The sequence below is a fragment of the Eriocheir sinensis genome, chromosome 55 (genome assembly GCF_024679095.1).
Source record: "Eriocheir sinensis breed Jianghai 21 chromosome 55, ASM2467909v1, whole genome shotgun sequence".
Classification (NCBI taxonomy): Eukaryota; Metazoa; Arthropoda; class Malacostraca; order Decapoda; family Varunidae; genus Eriocheir; species Eriocheir sinensis.
Window position 1 is genome coordinate 4,361,714 of NC_066563.1, and position 15,798 is coordinate 4,377,511.

General features: G+C 39.5%; 1 protein-coding gene across 6 annotated transcripts in view; it reads right to left on the bottom strand.

The window, feature by feature from the left end:
• Positions 1–294: 294 nt before the first annotated feature.
• Positions 295–15,798, bottom strand: part of LOC126983932 (segmentation protein cap'n'collar-like) — a 119,747-nt gene continuing 104,243 nt past the window's right edge. For 4 of the 6 annotated variants that reach the window (XM_050837158.1, XM_050837157.1, XM_050837159.1 and 1 more), the window contains 7 exons: positions 15,376–15,498; positions 14,752–14,868; positions 14,399–14,566; positions 8,514–8,621; positions 8,175–8,365; positions 4,853–5,026; positions 295–4,367 (listed from right to left, as the gene is read on the bottom strand). In XM_050837158.1, coding sequence (XP_050693115.1) covers positions 4,206–4,367; positions 4,853–5,026; positions 8,175–8,365; positions 8,514–8,621; positions 14,399–14,566; positions 14,752–14,868; positions 15,376–15,498 — 1,043 coding nt within the window. In that variant the 3' untranslated portion in view covers positions 295–4,205. The remainder of the gene's footprint in view (positions 4,368–4,852; positions 5,027–8,174; positions 8,366–8,513; positions 8,622–14,398; positions 14,567–14,751; positions 14,869–15,375; positions 15,499–15,798) is intronic. The other 2 variants (XM_050837161.1, XM_050837162.1) reach the window with 1 other exon arrangement.

A 15,798-nucleotide genomic window follows, 5' to 3' on the forward strand; every position in this document is an offset into this window, starting at 1 on the left:
AAATTTGTGGCTTTACTGTGTAGCAGCGACAGGCCAGATTTGTACCGTGATTTAAACCCCCCAAAATAGATGATACATAATCTGATCACAAATGCTTTGATATATATTATGAAATGGTTTGTGTGAGGGGTGATTTCTTCTCATTTTTCTCGATTGGGGGGACCATTAAGAAACATGATCCCTGCTGCTACCGGGTTAATAATTTGCTTTGTAGCTCTTGTATATGTAATTTTTCTCATTTGCTTTGTATCTGCTGTCTTATCAACCAAAGGAAGGTATCACAGAAACATAAGATCTACTTATGTTTTATTAAAAACACTTTCCATATCATACATAAAAATACAAGCTCTTGCAGTTTTCTTATTTAGTCTTCACCTTCAGCTATCATTCAAACATTTCAACAAATAAAACATTTTTAATCCATGGTCAAGGTGGAAAATAATATTTACATCTTGAAAGAGGTGAGACCAAGGCAGAAGCAGCTCAGTTTCTGGCCCACTGAATGGCTGTCTCAAGGAGTGGCCCTCTCTAATAACAGTTGATACACAGTACATGAAGAATAAAATGCAGTGGACCTTATTTACAGCTCAAGAAATTTGATGTATTGGGTTACAGTAATGAGCATACCTTATCCTGGTTGGATTCATAACACAAGTTTTCTTGTCCTTAGTTTCCAACATCAAGGAGGCAAATAGTTAATGTAAAGCCTTAACCACTAACAGAATTGGCATTATGTCATTTAACTTAAAGATTTATTAGTATGTATATTGGAATTCTTATATGAGTGTAATTTTTCTTAGGTTCTGCCTTATTAGTGCCTCACTCCTGCATCCACATACTCCACCAATAACCAGTTAACCTTGCGTGTACAATGAACATACCAGTGGCAAACACTGGCCTCACAAAATCATAAACTAAGCAACAGTTGAAAACTTTCACTGAACCCATTACTGTCTGTTTGACAAATCTTAAGGATTAACAACACTGGCTTACATTTCACTGGAGACAGTCTACTGCCCAATAGAAGATCAAAGATAATTTGGGGAATGGATAGAGGTTGATCAAATGCTTAAGATCTGAAACCTGTGCTAAGTCTGTGCAATAATACATGTTATGTTGACCTGATATAAAAATATTTGAAAGAGTAATCTCCTGTAAATACATGGATAATGAATTTTGGTGCTTTCCTATTCTCGGGCATGTGAAAAAGAAGAACAAAAAGGCATGGGAAAAAGAAGAAAAAAGAAAAGAACCACCCTACACTTTCATTAACTAGAAAACCTTTGTGAAGCACAAAGAGTGCTTGTTTTGTTTGAAGTCATCACCCCCACAAAACTGCATTGATACCCCAGGAAAGTAATATAACTAAGTTCCAAACTGACCAATTCACTCCTCAAAAATCTTCCCACCATAGCATCCATCTTCAGTTCCATGCCCACAGTGTATAGGGAATAGTGACAGGCAGTAAACATCAGATACCATTCATCTTTGTGTAATAAATGTATTAAAAAGTTAAAATCTATGTACACAACATTCAACCAGGAGGAAATGTGTGAGCACTGTCAAGTTTGTCACCATAATGGACTAACAGGTGGTGTGTTTGTGCTGGTCTCCCAATAATATAAAATAATACCCTTCCTAGCTTCTTGGGACATGATAAAATGTGTGTCAGTTAAGACAGTGAAAATGCATAGATCAAATGAATGTGGTGGGGATATATACATATGCATCCTGATCTATACTGAAACACTTTTCATGTGTGTATATATAGCAGGATCTGTATATACACTTTGGTGAATGTGTGTAAGCATAGCATATATACATGTACAAACACTCTTAGACTAACATGTATATATGTATGCCCATCCTATGACAAAATCCCATTCATAATAAAAAAACAAGAATTGTTAGCAGCTAATAAATCCTGACTTTGGATCACAAAGCATTACTTAGTGATAGCAGCCATAGTAAATGGGCTTTCAAAAAGGGATATTTTTAAGTTTTGACATATTTGCCTTTGCTTAAAGCCATGACAGTGACTCCAATTACACATGTTTAAGTTAATAAATTATAGTTAAAATAAAGAAAATACCATGAACATTTGGGAACCACTATTATGTCAACACAGCATTTGCCAAGTATGCTTAATTAGCACTGGAATGAAAGCTTTGTGTGTTTGTGGCAAAATTTCTTCCAATATAATGAAACTGTCAGGCAGAATCAATCATTAGTTTAAAATATAATGGAACTTAAAACAAGTTTTAGAGTTTGGATTTCTGGTTTAACTTGCAATGGATATGACACAAATTATGCAAATAAAATAACTGGTAGGTCTTTGTTCTCTGGTTCTAGGAGCTTCAACAGACATACACTAGACTACCCATTTGGGCTCACCTGAATGAATGAGTTTTTATCACAGTATCACACAGTATGTTAACTGCAGATAGCTCAGTAAGTGGGGAGAGTCTCCCCTAACTCATTTGCAAACTGCAAAACTTATGCATGTTCATCAAATGGAAAATTAATATTAACTATGTGAATATATAACTATTCATTCAATACGTTTGGGTCAGTTAGAGCATTTCATCCCAAACATTTAGGCGTATATAAAAATCCACCTTTAAGCATGTAAATATACATGATAATTTACGTACAATCTTTAGAAAAGGCATCTTTATAATTGACATACGTAACTGAATTTTAAAAGAAATTTCATTAACAGAAATTGCCTGCATCTATGTCTAGAGGATGCTGCAAGGCCACATGGGATCAATAAAAAATATAAAAAAATCTGACAATAAAAGCTACAGTAAGTGACTACGTTTTCAGGCAGTTATCTGTTAGGAGGTATTACGGTTACATGGTGGCACCAGATAACCAAGCAGCCTAGACCTGTAGTTGCAGAACAGTGCATCCTCTCTTAGATTAGTATTTGCACTCTTCTTGGTACATGTACATACTCATGTATACATATACATAGTAAAAAAGCTTTATGGTAATGGAACGGTACAGTACATCCCCCTTTCCAGAAGGCAGAAAGGCATGCTACCATAAAGTTTATAATATAAAGTCTGTAACTTAATCATAAGAAAATTATACAATATTGTTTTGAATAGTGAACTTCATACAAACACATAGTCAGTCCAAATACACACAAGCATTGTCCTAAACCTCATAAAATATTTGCTTTAAATAATATTCTTGTACTTACTTTATATTTACCTCATCTGCTTTTCAAGCAAAATGGTGGGTGCAGAACCTCTGTATTTGATTCTACAGAATGATTATAAATCATGTACACAACAGATTAAGGGGTTTGTATCTTAATAGGCTGTTGAATGTAGTGAAACAGGTCAAATTCACTTTAATGAATGTAACTTGGAAAGTGTCTTTTTTACCTGAGAAAAATTACATGACTTACAAGACATTAGCCTGAACATTGGTCATAATTCAAGCTATGAAAAGCCTTACTACTTAACTGAAAAGAAAAGCAGCCCTAAGCATTACTGAGAGGTTAGAAATTTAAATAATTTTGTAAAAAAATAAGTGAGATCATTAAATTGGGATGATTCCTTAGAATCATTTTCTTCCTATTCATTAGGGACTGGCATGAAATTTCAAATCCCACTCCAAGAACTGGCAGAGCGCTTCCCTGCCATGACTTAAATAACTGAGGGTAACTCATTTCTTGTGGAGGTATCAAGAATAACAGAATTTTTATATTAAATTATACATTGGTACCAACTGGATATGAAGATAGTGATGTAAAACATCCAAAACTATCATACGTGGTCTATACATAAAGTGCTTCACTCATGAGTTGTCATCACAGCCTTTGTAAACTGGGGGGACATAACTAATAAGTAGTCCATCAAGTTTGTTATAGGTTTGATACAAGTTTGTTAGCAATGCACTTCGAAGGCATAAACTTAAACTTGGTTATTTAATCAGCTATAACTCACAAGACAGAAGACCCTCTGCACAGCATACATCAAAACATTGAAAATCACCTCCTGACATATTTTATAAAAATCTATTTGCCATATTGATGTACATGTATAAGCACAGCAAATTAATAATCCTTGGCAAATTATTCTGTTTGTCTAGGAGTGGTACTAAAGACTCAAGATTCTACTGAGGTACAGAAGTGCAGAGTTATGGGGAAAATGCTACTATGGTATGTCGTCTACCAAGGCAGAGGGAGTTCACTGCTTTGGCTCATCCTTGCCTCTTGGCTTATTACTGGAATTTGGATCCACTGAGTGACCTGCTGAGGAACGAGGTACCAGAAGGATGCTGCCATCTGCTGACTGTTGCAGTGAGTATTCATGAGGTGAATATGGGTTTCCATCAGGGTCCCGTAGACTCTGTAAAAGAAAAAAAATTATGATGCCTCCATGAATTACATGTGACTGCTTTTGCTCTTTGTTGGAGCCCCCAAAGTATATTTTTACTGTTTTAATCACTTTAGCAAAGAAAAGAAAGTAAAAAATGATTTAATTTCTTCCTGTGACCCCTGGTTTAACAAAAAAATCATTCCACCAATATCCAGTGATTCTGCAGGGGCATTTTACTTAAGATGTAAGAGAAATATGGCTTATCTAAAGTTCCTGTATATTAGTCTAAAATTTTATATTAAATCCATTACCTATTGTAGTTACCATCCTTGTTTTATTTAACTTTTGTCTTAATTCTGTCAAATGCTACATTCATAACTTTTGTCTTAATCCTGTCAACTGCTGCATTCAAAGTTTTTTTCTGTCATGCCTATCCTAACCAGTCTGGGTAGAGATAAGAAGGATGACTCAGGTTAATATTCTAATAATTCACATATCAACACCTAATAGCATACCTGGAATATGTGTCGATACAGCAAAGAAAATTTGTGCTTTATGCGGTTCCGCTCAGAGTTCAGGTATTCATATTCGTTGTAGAGGTCATTTTTGCGGGTTTGGATAGCTTTCACTTCATCAGCCAAATGTAGAATCTGATCAAGCTTACGCTTCCGGCAGTTCTGGGCAGCAACCTGCAAAGAGGAGAAATTTAAGTGATTGATAAATGATTGCAAAGGTTTCCTATACAGAACATATGAGGATTCTAAGGTACATGATACTCCTTTTGTATTGCAAAATGTAACTGAAAAGTTGAGAGTTAGGAACCTCTTTTCTTGGGACTTTTAGCTGATGCTGTCTCCCAGGTAAATATATCTATGGTGGTATACAGTATGCTATAATTCATTAGTATGTGTGATTCATTTGTGGCAATTATAAGTAGTACACAGATAAGTTTTCAAGCTATTGATGCAAAAGGCAAAAGTCCGCGGTGGTTCAGGAACAATATACCATGCCTGCAGATAAAGTGGGGAGACTGTATTGTGTCAGTTATTTAAATGTGATGCATTTAGTTTTAATTTGAACCACAGATGAATACAAATGTATACAATATATAATTTCTTAAAAACAAATTGTGAAACGTTGGTGATAATCTGTGGAATATGTTTTGTAATTTAATATTACAACAATTTTCCAAAGAGGAGATTCCCTTTCTTGGAACACTTGTAAATTTGTCATGTTTATCAGGCAACCACTTAGCTATAAACTCTACTTATTAACCTTTTCACGCACCATGACGCGATTTGCGTCAAAACGGAATCATCTACATCTGAACTTTTGACTTGAATCGCGTCAAAAAATCTTTTAAAAATTCGCCAAAAATAAAGTATCTTTCAGAATCGCCAATACTGGAGAGAACGGAATAGATAGAAATATAGTTTTCCTCCATTTTCTCGAGAACTACTGATCGTATGAAAATTCCAATGACAGCGTTGGAATCCTCATAAAAATCCCCTTTTATTGGCATGTAAATCATAAAAAGTCGAGTCAGGAAGTTTAAAGCTATGAGGTGGTGAACGTAAGTATTTCGTATTTATCTTTATTCACTGTTTTTTTCGAAGTCAGTAAACTTCGCTATTTATTTGCATTTCTTTCATAAGGCAGAATAATCTCTTCCAAAACCAACGATATATAATAATGCCAGGAAAAAAAGAATACTCGTGGGTGAAATTGATAACGTGAAAATTTTTTCGCTGCACGGTCAGGGCATTCCGCGAGGCCCCCTAAAGAGCCCCAGATGGATGTCGCAGTGGAAAGAGAAACTTATTAAACTTCTGGTGCATGAAAGGGTTAACCCTTTCCATCCGTGACGCAGACATTGGCGTCACAGTATGGAAAGGGTCAAGAGGAAATGGAAGAGGATTAATCCTCTTCTAAACCTCTCATTCCTCTTAATCCTCTCCATTTCCTCTTAGGAGGTGTAGAAGAGGATTAAGAGGAAATGGAAGAGGATTAAGAGGTTTAAAAGAGGACTACCCCTTTCCATACAGTGATGCCGTCGGACGCCGACGTCGGCATCACCGGAGTGAAGGGGTTAACTTGAAAACACTAAGACATACTGAGTTACCCCAGTCATTACTCAATTTGCTTAACCCTGGAATAGTAGTGTTGTCAGCCTCACATGCCTAGTAGCGATGTCTGGAATCCCGGACAAACTTTGGGGGTAGAAATATACATATAGGAATGGGACAAAGTTTATTTTAAAAAATTTCACTTAAATTAGATGTTATTCTTAATTCTATGAACTATGAACTAAATGTATTTAACTGAAACATTATAAAAAATAAAACAAAAAATGTGCAAAAATGACAAAAAAATCCTACATCCTTGTAATCTTTTCACCACTGCCCGCCAGTGTTGTCTGATAGTAATGACTTGTGCCACACATGAAGTCCAGACGTGCCATGATATGCTCCAGCCTCCCTAGGCCTTATGCCTTCCCATTCTTATTGGTGATGCCTGTGGAACATGTAATGTTGAGATAATGGATATCTAGGGCATCTTGGCAGCAGTGCAGCAGCAAGACAACACTTTTATCTGCCTTTACTTTTACGTTCTCCTTTTCCTTTGCTCTCTCTCTCTCTCTTTCAGCAATATCTTGGTGTTGTGGGGGGTGACAGGCTGGGGTAGCTGGCCGTCTACGTAGGTGACGTGAATGACGCAGGGTGCGTGAACTACCCCCTCGCTGGTTCCCTTCTTTTCCTATCTGATGCATAGTAGAGGGTGCTGAGGTGGGCTGATGTTGGTGTGAGGAGCCAGGTTGGGGTTCACTGGGGTCAGTAGGGTGGATGGGTGATACTGGGGCAGGTGGGTATATATAGTATATACATGTATATATATATTTTTTACATCCCTGCCTATAGCGCTGGTAGGCTTTCTTCAGGGGCAAGATGGTCGGCCGGCCGAAGCCTGTCGTGGCGCAGGGAATTTTTATAGTGGTGCCAGTTATGCTTGGCTCATGCTGCCCCCCCAGAACTCATTCTTGATTCACTGGACAGTTTCTTCTAGAGTCCGGGTTGATTGGTGGTCTTCTGGACAGCATGTGGGTAGTCTTAGGCCACTAGGCGGTGACTGAAAAATCCAAGGTGGTAGCATGGGGATTCGAACCGATGTTGTCCATGGCGTGGTGAATGTGAGCCCAGCATGCTAACCACTCAGCCACCTCCGATATGCTGGGAGGTATAGATATTTGTTAGGCGTGGAAGCAGAAGTTGGGGCCTGGTGACCGGGACGGAGGTGACAAACGTGTGACATTTCAAGGTCACTTTGATCATCACCACCTCTCTTCTACACTGTCACCACTCACACTCGTCACTTTCCTGTTGCAGCTCATCGACATCACTGTCAAGCAGAAGCATCACTTCTCGTAAATCACAACTTTTGTTCAGATCGTACTTCCCCTTAACCGATGCCATTTTAAAGAACAGTAGTTTTTTTTTAATCCTGGAAAAAAAAAAAAAAAAAAAAAAAAAAATTACAGGATATGTTTCATAGGCACACTCTCAAGGCACTAATTTGGAAGCGTTGTACGGAATACCGGTCAATTGGCTACAGGAGATAAAAAAAACGGGAGCAACACGAACACACCTCACACACAAAGGAGAGAGTACAAACTGAAATGTCATGGCACCCGAGCGCCGTAAGCCTTGGAGCGTCCAATCCGCAACGCAAAGTAGGCCCAAATTCGGAATCTCGGACAATGCTACTATTTTAGGGTTAAGCAGCGCCCACTACTACCTGGCTTGGTTAACTCAACTTGTCTAAGTATGGACCAAAACGTACCTTATTTTTGCCGCGGCGGCGTATGTCTCTGATGAGCGAGAGCTGTGCTTCCGTCAAATCATATTTGGAGATGCGCTCATTGAACTCGTCCATTGGCAAGTTGATGATGTCCTCACAGGTGATAGGAAGGTTCATGGACCGAGCTCTTTTCTCATCACGTGTTAAGGTACGCTCACTCTCATTTTTCCGATCTGTAATGTGCAAGTAGATTATATATGTACAAACTCAATTTTCCTTTTGATGTCAACATGTGAATTGGCATCTAAGGGAGAAGCATATGTATAATCATCTTTATTACACAGTCTCCTATTTATTTTGAAATAAAGCATTATGCCTTACTCTTTTGCTTGTCTCTTGAAGTTGGTCGTGACAGGCCTGATGGACCCTCAGGGGACATGTGGTAGGTGTGGTTGTGTTGGACATGCTCCACAGCTGATCCAGACACTTCTGCAATATAAGCAACATACATTAAAGGCAATAGTAGTTAACATGTTGTAATCTGGCATGTTTTCATGGCATGCTTAACCCTTTAGTGCTATGGCCGGACATGGACTGAACCCCGTACTGTGGGAGCCGGGGAGAAGTGAAGACAAAATTCACAGGTTAGCATCTCAGAAGTAGCAGTGTGATTTGGGAGGGAGGGAGGAGAGGAAGATGGGGATAGATGGGGAAGAACGAGGAGGAGGAAGAGGTGGAGGGGAGATCATTATGGAAAGGAACTCTCTCTCTCTCTCTCTCTCTCTCTCTCTCTCTCTCTCTCTCTGTCTTTCTCTGTGTCTGTCTTAGTCTCTGTCTTTCTCTCTGCCTCTGTCTCAGTCTCGGACTCTGCCTCAGTCTCTGACTCTGTCTCAGTCTCTGACTCTGTCTCAGTCTCTGACTCTGTATCTCTCTCTCTCTCTCTCTCTCTCTCTCTCTCTCTCTCTCCTCCCCCGGGTTGTGGATGGGTGGGTGACCAACACGGTGCCAACTAGCAGCCCAAATATAAAAACATCCCCGGACGCTCATAGCAGAGAACCTGAGAACAGTCCATAGACGCTCATAGCACTGAAAGGGTTAAAGAAGTTAACATCAAACACAAGCTAATTCTATAATGGTAACAGAACTGATTTAGCCAGGCCATTCACACCTGAAAAAAGGGATGCAGGACGTTTCGCTGGTGTGCCAGTTCGCCGATAACGGTGAACCGACTTATTCATTCACCGGCAAAATGTCCAGCTGGACGATTTGCCGGTGTGCCAGTTCGCCGATGGCATCTAGAAACCGTGAACGCATTTGTTTGCCCAACACTGATGGCACTGGTAGTAAGAATGATAATAGCATAAGATAAGTTTTTCTCTTCTTTAATTTCTATAACACGTTAAAACACACAAAATAAGGGTAACAGTAAAAACAAGTTTTTTTCCTCAGGAATTATTCATACGTAGACAAAAAAATCAAGATATCACCCACTACACTATTTTTACCTATCTACTTTCTTCCTACTTTCTCATATTCTGCTACTAATATATGTTTTCTTACGTATCTACTTCCTTCCTACTTTCTCATACTCATTCTGATATTAATCCCTTCACTCTGGTGACACTGACGTCACCATATGGAAAGGGTTGGTCCTCTTCTAAACCTCTTAATCCTCTTCTAAACCTCTAAAGAGGAAATGGAAGAGGATTAAGAGGAATTTAGAGGAGGATTGAGAGGTTTAGAAGAGGATTAATCTTCTTCCATTTCCTCTTGACCCTTTCCATACTGTGACACCGTTGTCTGCATCACGGATGGAAAGGGTTAATATAATTCTTTTATTTTTCGTAACTCATTTTTACATAAATATTTAAGCTACGCCTTTTTACTCCTCACTTAAGTCATGATATACGCGACGTGGTCGCTTTCCTCCTCCCTCACACTTGCAGACATCACTAAGAAGCTTCCTTACAATCATTACCTTCATTATTGTCTCCATTTTTTTTCTATATACCAGTATCCTTTCGCATGAATAATTCCTGAGTGATGGAAAATACTTATTTCTACCCATCTATGAATATATTGACTTCTGACCAGTACAGTAGGAATAGTGATACTTTACTCCAACCAAAATTTAAATCTTTGACCGTTGGATGGTTCGCCGAGAATTAGGTGAACTGTCCAGAGACCATCGGCGAAGTGGCACGGCGGCGAACCGTCTCGCAACCGAAAACATTGATTAATAATAAAAGAGCTGCTACCTGATAAAATGAGTGAATTAAGCTGGAGGTAAGTAATTATTATATAGAACTGAATTGAGAAAGGTCACAAATGAAACCAATCTAGGGAAAGTTTTACGACAAAATGGTTTAAATAACTTCCCAATCAGGAAGAGAAAATTGAGAAATTAAGTTTTAGACTGTGTAGGGGCACATTACATGGACAAACAATAATAATAAAGAAATGAAAGCAACAATTAAGTTTCTATGGTGAACCTTTTTTTTAACACATATGAGGAAAATCATAAATGCATGCCGTAATTTACAAATAATAATGCAGGTAAGAGATGCATTGTCTGGATGTCCTCATCATGCACTCCCCAAACATGAATGTCTAATGATGACGTCTGTTTTAGTAGCCGCCACTGACAATACATAATCTAAATTAAAGTCATGATTTTGAGATAAGCGAAATAAGCAAGCAAATATCCCAATTTTAATAATAGTTTGAGATAAAAAATTACTTCCTAGAGAAAACATATAGCAGTGTTACTATAAAATCAATTATTGAACTTATAAAAATAGAAAACATGAGCTTCCGCAATAATAATTACCTGGGACTAATTTAGCAAAGGTGTTGAAAAAACTGAATGATTCCCGCACCTGTATCTGTCCAATGGCAGGTGGGCTGTCATCACTGCCACCCATCCTGGCCATGCACTCATGGCACCATTACTACACAAACACTTTCCTCTCACACCTAAATCAATAGTGGTGATTACCAAAGGGTTTACCAAAGTTAAGTCCACAGATTAAGCTCTGCTCAGTGCCATATATGTATGCTAATTACCTTTTTAATTTGATCACTTTTTAATATCGAAAAACTGGAGAAAACCTCAAAAATTATAGTTAATGTTCGTACAAACTGATCTTGATGGATGAAGTTCAAAGTGGAGGGGCAATAATCAGGTTACTTTACAGCAAATTATTTAGAGATTATTTTATGTAAGGGTAATATTTAGAATACTTTAAGAATTGTACAAAATCCTCTTGGTTATTTTCCAGCCAATTTGATAATCAAGGAAATACAAATAATTACTGCTCTCCATAACAATAGTGTTCTCCCAAGTTTTTTTGTTCTTGCTGTTAATCTTTTCTTTTTTCTAATTACATATGCAAATTGCCTTTGTTGTCTTCTTCCATTTCTTGTTTTATAATCATCTATTGTTTAGCAATTATTACAAATAATGACCTTATGCCAATTAATTTGCTTCAACTAGAACATCATAGTTAGTGTCCATCCACATAATTTGGTCTGCATCATTCCAATCCCTTTGTTATAGTTTTCTAACAGGAAGTTTTCTATTTGGGGGATCTCAAGATGCCTTAAACTGATTTTTAACCTGACCATGGATTCATTAAAATATTGAAGTGGAATATTACTTTACATGCAGTTTAATCATGTTTCTCCTTTGTGCTGGTTAGAATACGCGTGGTGGATCTATTGGCAGCTTTCATGGCAATATATAAGCTGCAGTTTGCATGCTGTCTGCACGCCGACCATGCACCCAGCCAGTGTGGATAATTGCTTAGCAACCACCGGGTGCCTCCACTGCACGGTTACCTTGCCGCCTCCCCACACACCGGGGATGGCTGCCGCCAGGTATTACTCTACCCCCGCCCCGCTCAACGCCACACTCTGATCAACTCTGGTCGCCGCGGCACCTAGCGCCTGGGCCCTCACACTCCTGGCGGGGCGGCGCGGGACACACCGTTAGTTATATTGGCTCCGCGGCCTTTGCTTCGCCCCGTCTATTAGCTCCTGTCTTCCTCCACGCCTCAGGCACACACGGCGCTCACAACCACGCACGAGGCAGCCTTGCACAGGCCATTACAGTGTATCAACGAGCACCACCTCTGCAGAGGCCGCCGCCGCGCCACAACCCTCCGCACACTGTTGTTGTTTACCTCGCCGCGCCCAGGTGCCGCACGCCGCTGCTTGACTCCACACCGCACTTATATTTACGGTTACATCGCCACATTTATACGTACAGATAATTACACCACTACTTATGATTTGTAAACAATCGGTTGAAAACACTCAATATATGCAGAAAATAATACTAGAGAAAGCTCCGCGGCGGCAGCCCCGTACAGGGACAGCGGCGCCGCCTGGCCGCGGCCTCGGCAAGCCCGGAGATGCCGCGTCACCCTCACTTGGCACGCCAGACACCGCACGCCATGGCTGCCTGATAGATAACTCATGGTCCTGTCTAGGCCAGCTCGACAGTCCAACACAGTCATTGTAGGCGCCCAAACCAAACCATACTTTCCACAATAATCCTTTATTTCTACTCAATACCAGATACAAACACTAGAGCTACAAGGACTTGCTGTATTGGACTGTAAAACTGGCCTTTGGATATATATCCTTTCGCGTTATGGTTATATAACGAATAGTTATAACAATATATAACGTCACTACATCCGGTACAATGATTTATTTTCCTATGCCGCGCTGAACTTTCTATAGCTGTTAAATGGCGTGTCAAATAGGTGCAATTAACGTATAGCTCCTCGTTCTATTTTCCGATCTATATATCAGTGATTTTAACAGAATTAAGATAACTGACAAACAGGCTATAGGGCGCATTCAGCATTATTACAACAAAGGTGACCGTAGCAGTGAGATAAATTACGTTCAACTAACTGCAGATCAAAGTCGTTTATGACTCAATACTACAATAATAATAGAAGAAAAATATGGCGCCTAATACGACCATGGCTCAACCAGGCAACCACGGGAAGTTGGGAACCAATAACCTTGGGACATTTTGCACCGTCACGATCCCGCCCTGAGCAACACCACGTCAAAAATGCATTATAGCTGTTTGCTACCCTTCCTCTCTCTCTCTCTCTCTCTCTCTGGTCTGAATATCTATATAAATCTCTCTCTCTCTCATGTTACTTGGCTTACTTATTTCAGCCTGTTTCTTCTTCATTGTTCCATTTCACACAATTCGTAGATATTCTGAATAAAATTTTGTATTCCACCTATTTTGATACCTACAGTTTTTGGAACTTCCTTTAAAACAAATCTCATGGATATAAGGAAGCTACAAGAGGTCAGTTGGTCTACAAATGGTCACTAGTATTTCCCCTCCCCCCTCCCAATCTATAAACTTGTCTAGTCTTCATTTAAAACTCTCAATTCTAATACATTTACCCTTGAACATTCCATCCTGCCTCTCAGATATGGATTCCAACACTTTCCTCAAGCTACATGGCTCATTTTCTTGCATAAGCCACATTAATTGTTTCACCTTATTCTCTTCTGGTTATAAAATCACATTCAGATGCTACACTATACTCAGCCAGAGCACAAGTTGCCTTTTCACCCTTAATAGATTCCCTAAACCTCCAAAACACTCATCCACAGTTCATCCCAAATTAACAAAAACAATTCTTAAACCTTGCTGTTAAAAAGAAATATCCCACATTTCACTGCAGACAGAGACTGAGCAAGGCATGAGTAAGGGACACCTCCCTCTGTGCAGTGTGCTGCATGACTGCACCACCACTCTGCTGCATAGTGATCAGATTGCACCACTGTCACAGACATATCCCATAACCAATTGAAGGGGGTTTTATACTGATTTTTGATAGGGAACGTTGAAGATTGTATAAGTAGCCAATCATACATCAATAAACTGTATAGCAATGGTTGCCTGTATAATATAACCCAGAGATCATCACTATTTCTCTTCCTTATGCAAGTCTAGTGAAGTTCTCTTTTCATATTTGCAAAGGACAGAACTAAGGCAAAACAAACTCTTACCTCTGGCATTAACTTTCAATGAAACTGGTCACAAAATTTTTGGGACTCTGCAAAATAAAACTTACTTTGTTCCCATTTACCTTCAACTTAACTCTTCTACAAACTAGACTACTGAACTGTTTTGCTCAGTTACATCATAACATCCTGCAGTTGTTACTATACTCAATTTAATGAAAGTGCCAGGCTTACACAGTTTGTCACTGGGTGCCTACCTTGAGAACGGAAGTCCATGGTGCAGGAATACTTCATCTCTGCCGGGTCGAGGGCTGTGGCTCCCTCCATGGCTGGTATGCTGGGCGGCGGGGGGTAGTGGCTCCCATATCCACCCACATTACCAACTCCACTGCTGCTCCCACCACCTAGGCTCCCTGTTGCTCCACCTTGGATCAGTGAAAACAAACGAAATTACTCTCTCTATTAGGTAATGTATTAATATATTTACAGTATGCACCTTTTGAAAGCTACCACACTTAAATCCTCACTGAAAAGATATCTTTCCCACCATCTACACACTCATATCAACACATCAGTTTCCTAAGCACACAGCATGCTCCTGTTTCTTTACCTCGTCCAAACATATGCTGCTTCTTGAGGGGTATCGGAGGCATGCGGTGCGGGTCCTCGGGGGCGTAGCGATAACTCCCTGCATTGTAGTCGCCACTTTGGTTCCGACTACCACCATCTGCGAGTCAGTGTGTACTCTAGTGACTTAACTGTTCAGGCATATGTTCATTCTGCATATAAATTTCTTAAAGTAATATCCAAGATTACATTTTTACCTTTACCATCAATACCCATGACATGCAATGCTCCCTGCACCATGAATGGGTGCTTAGCAAGAAGGAAACCATGAATGAAGAATGGACACTACTATGGGAAGATGGAGAGTCATTGGACTGAGCAAGAGCAAGATATATTGGAGAGTAACAGAAGTTGCCAACTTGCATAATGAGAGAGCTATTTGAAAGCATTTCCATATCATACAATCTTTGGGATACCTCTTTCACTTTTATGATGATAAATACGTGAAAAATCTTCAAGATTTACTTTGAAACATTTACGTTAGATTGTACATGTCTTGTATTCTTTGAAACTACCACACTACAGATAATGCTCCAGTAAGGAATGATATTTTTGTAACTTTCCGTGGGCTGCTATTGTGTGAATCTGTGTGGCAGTGTTAGTGTACCTGGGGGCTGTGTAGTGTGGTCGAGCGAGCCCCAGGGCTCGTCAGGACTAAGGGAAGACACTGCGGAGTCACTGGAGACGTCGACGCCTTCCTCACAACCCAGCTGAGGTAGCGCACACCCAGCTGTGCCCGGCAACAACACTAAGGCTGTAGTTATCCTCTCGGCTCCCTACTCTCAATCTTAGTAAAGGATTTACTTTAACGTTCATGTACCAACATGTCAATAATTTACTTGTGGTAAAATTGCTTGGGCAGAACACTTGGATCTTCTCAAAATGCTTTGACTTTGAAATGGTACGTTATTCAATAGTAACAAATACAGCAGAGAAAGTATGCTGTCCAGCAGCAAAAGATATTACTTTTAATAGTAATTATGAATTCATAAGATATAGTTAAAGTAATAAAAATAAAAGACATACTAAG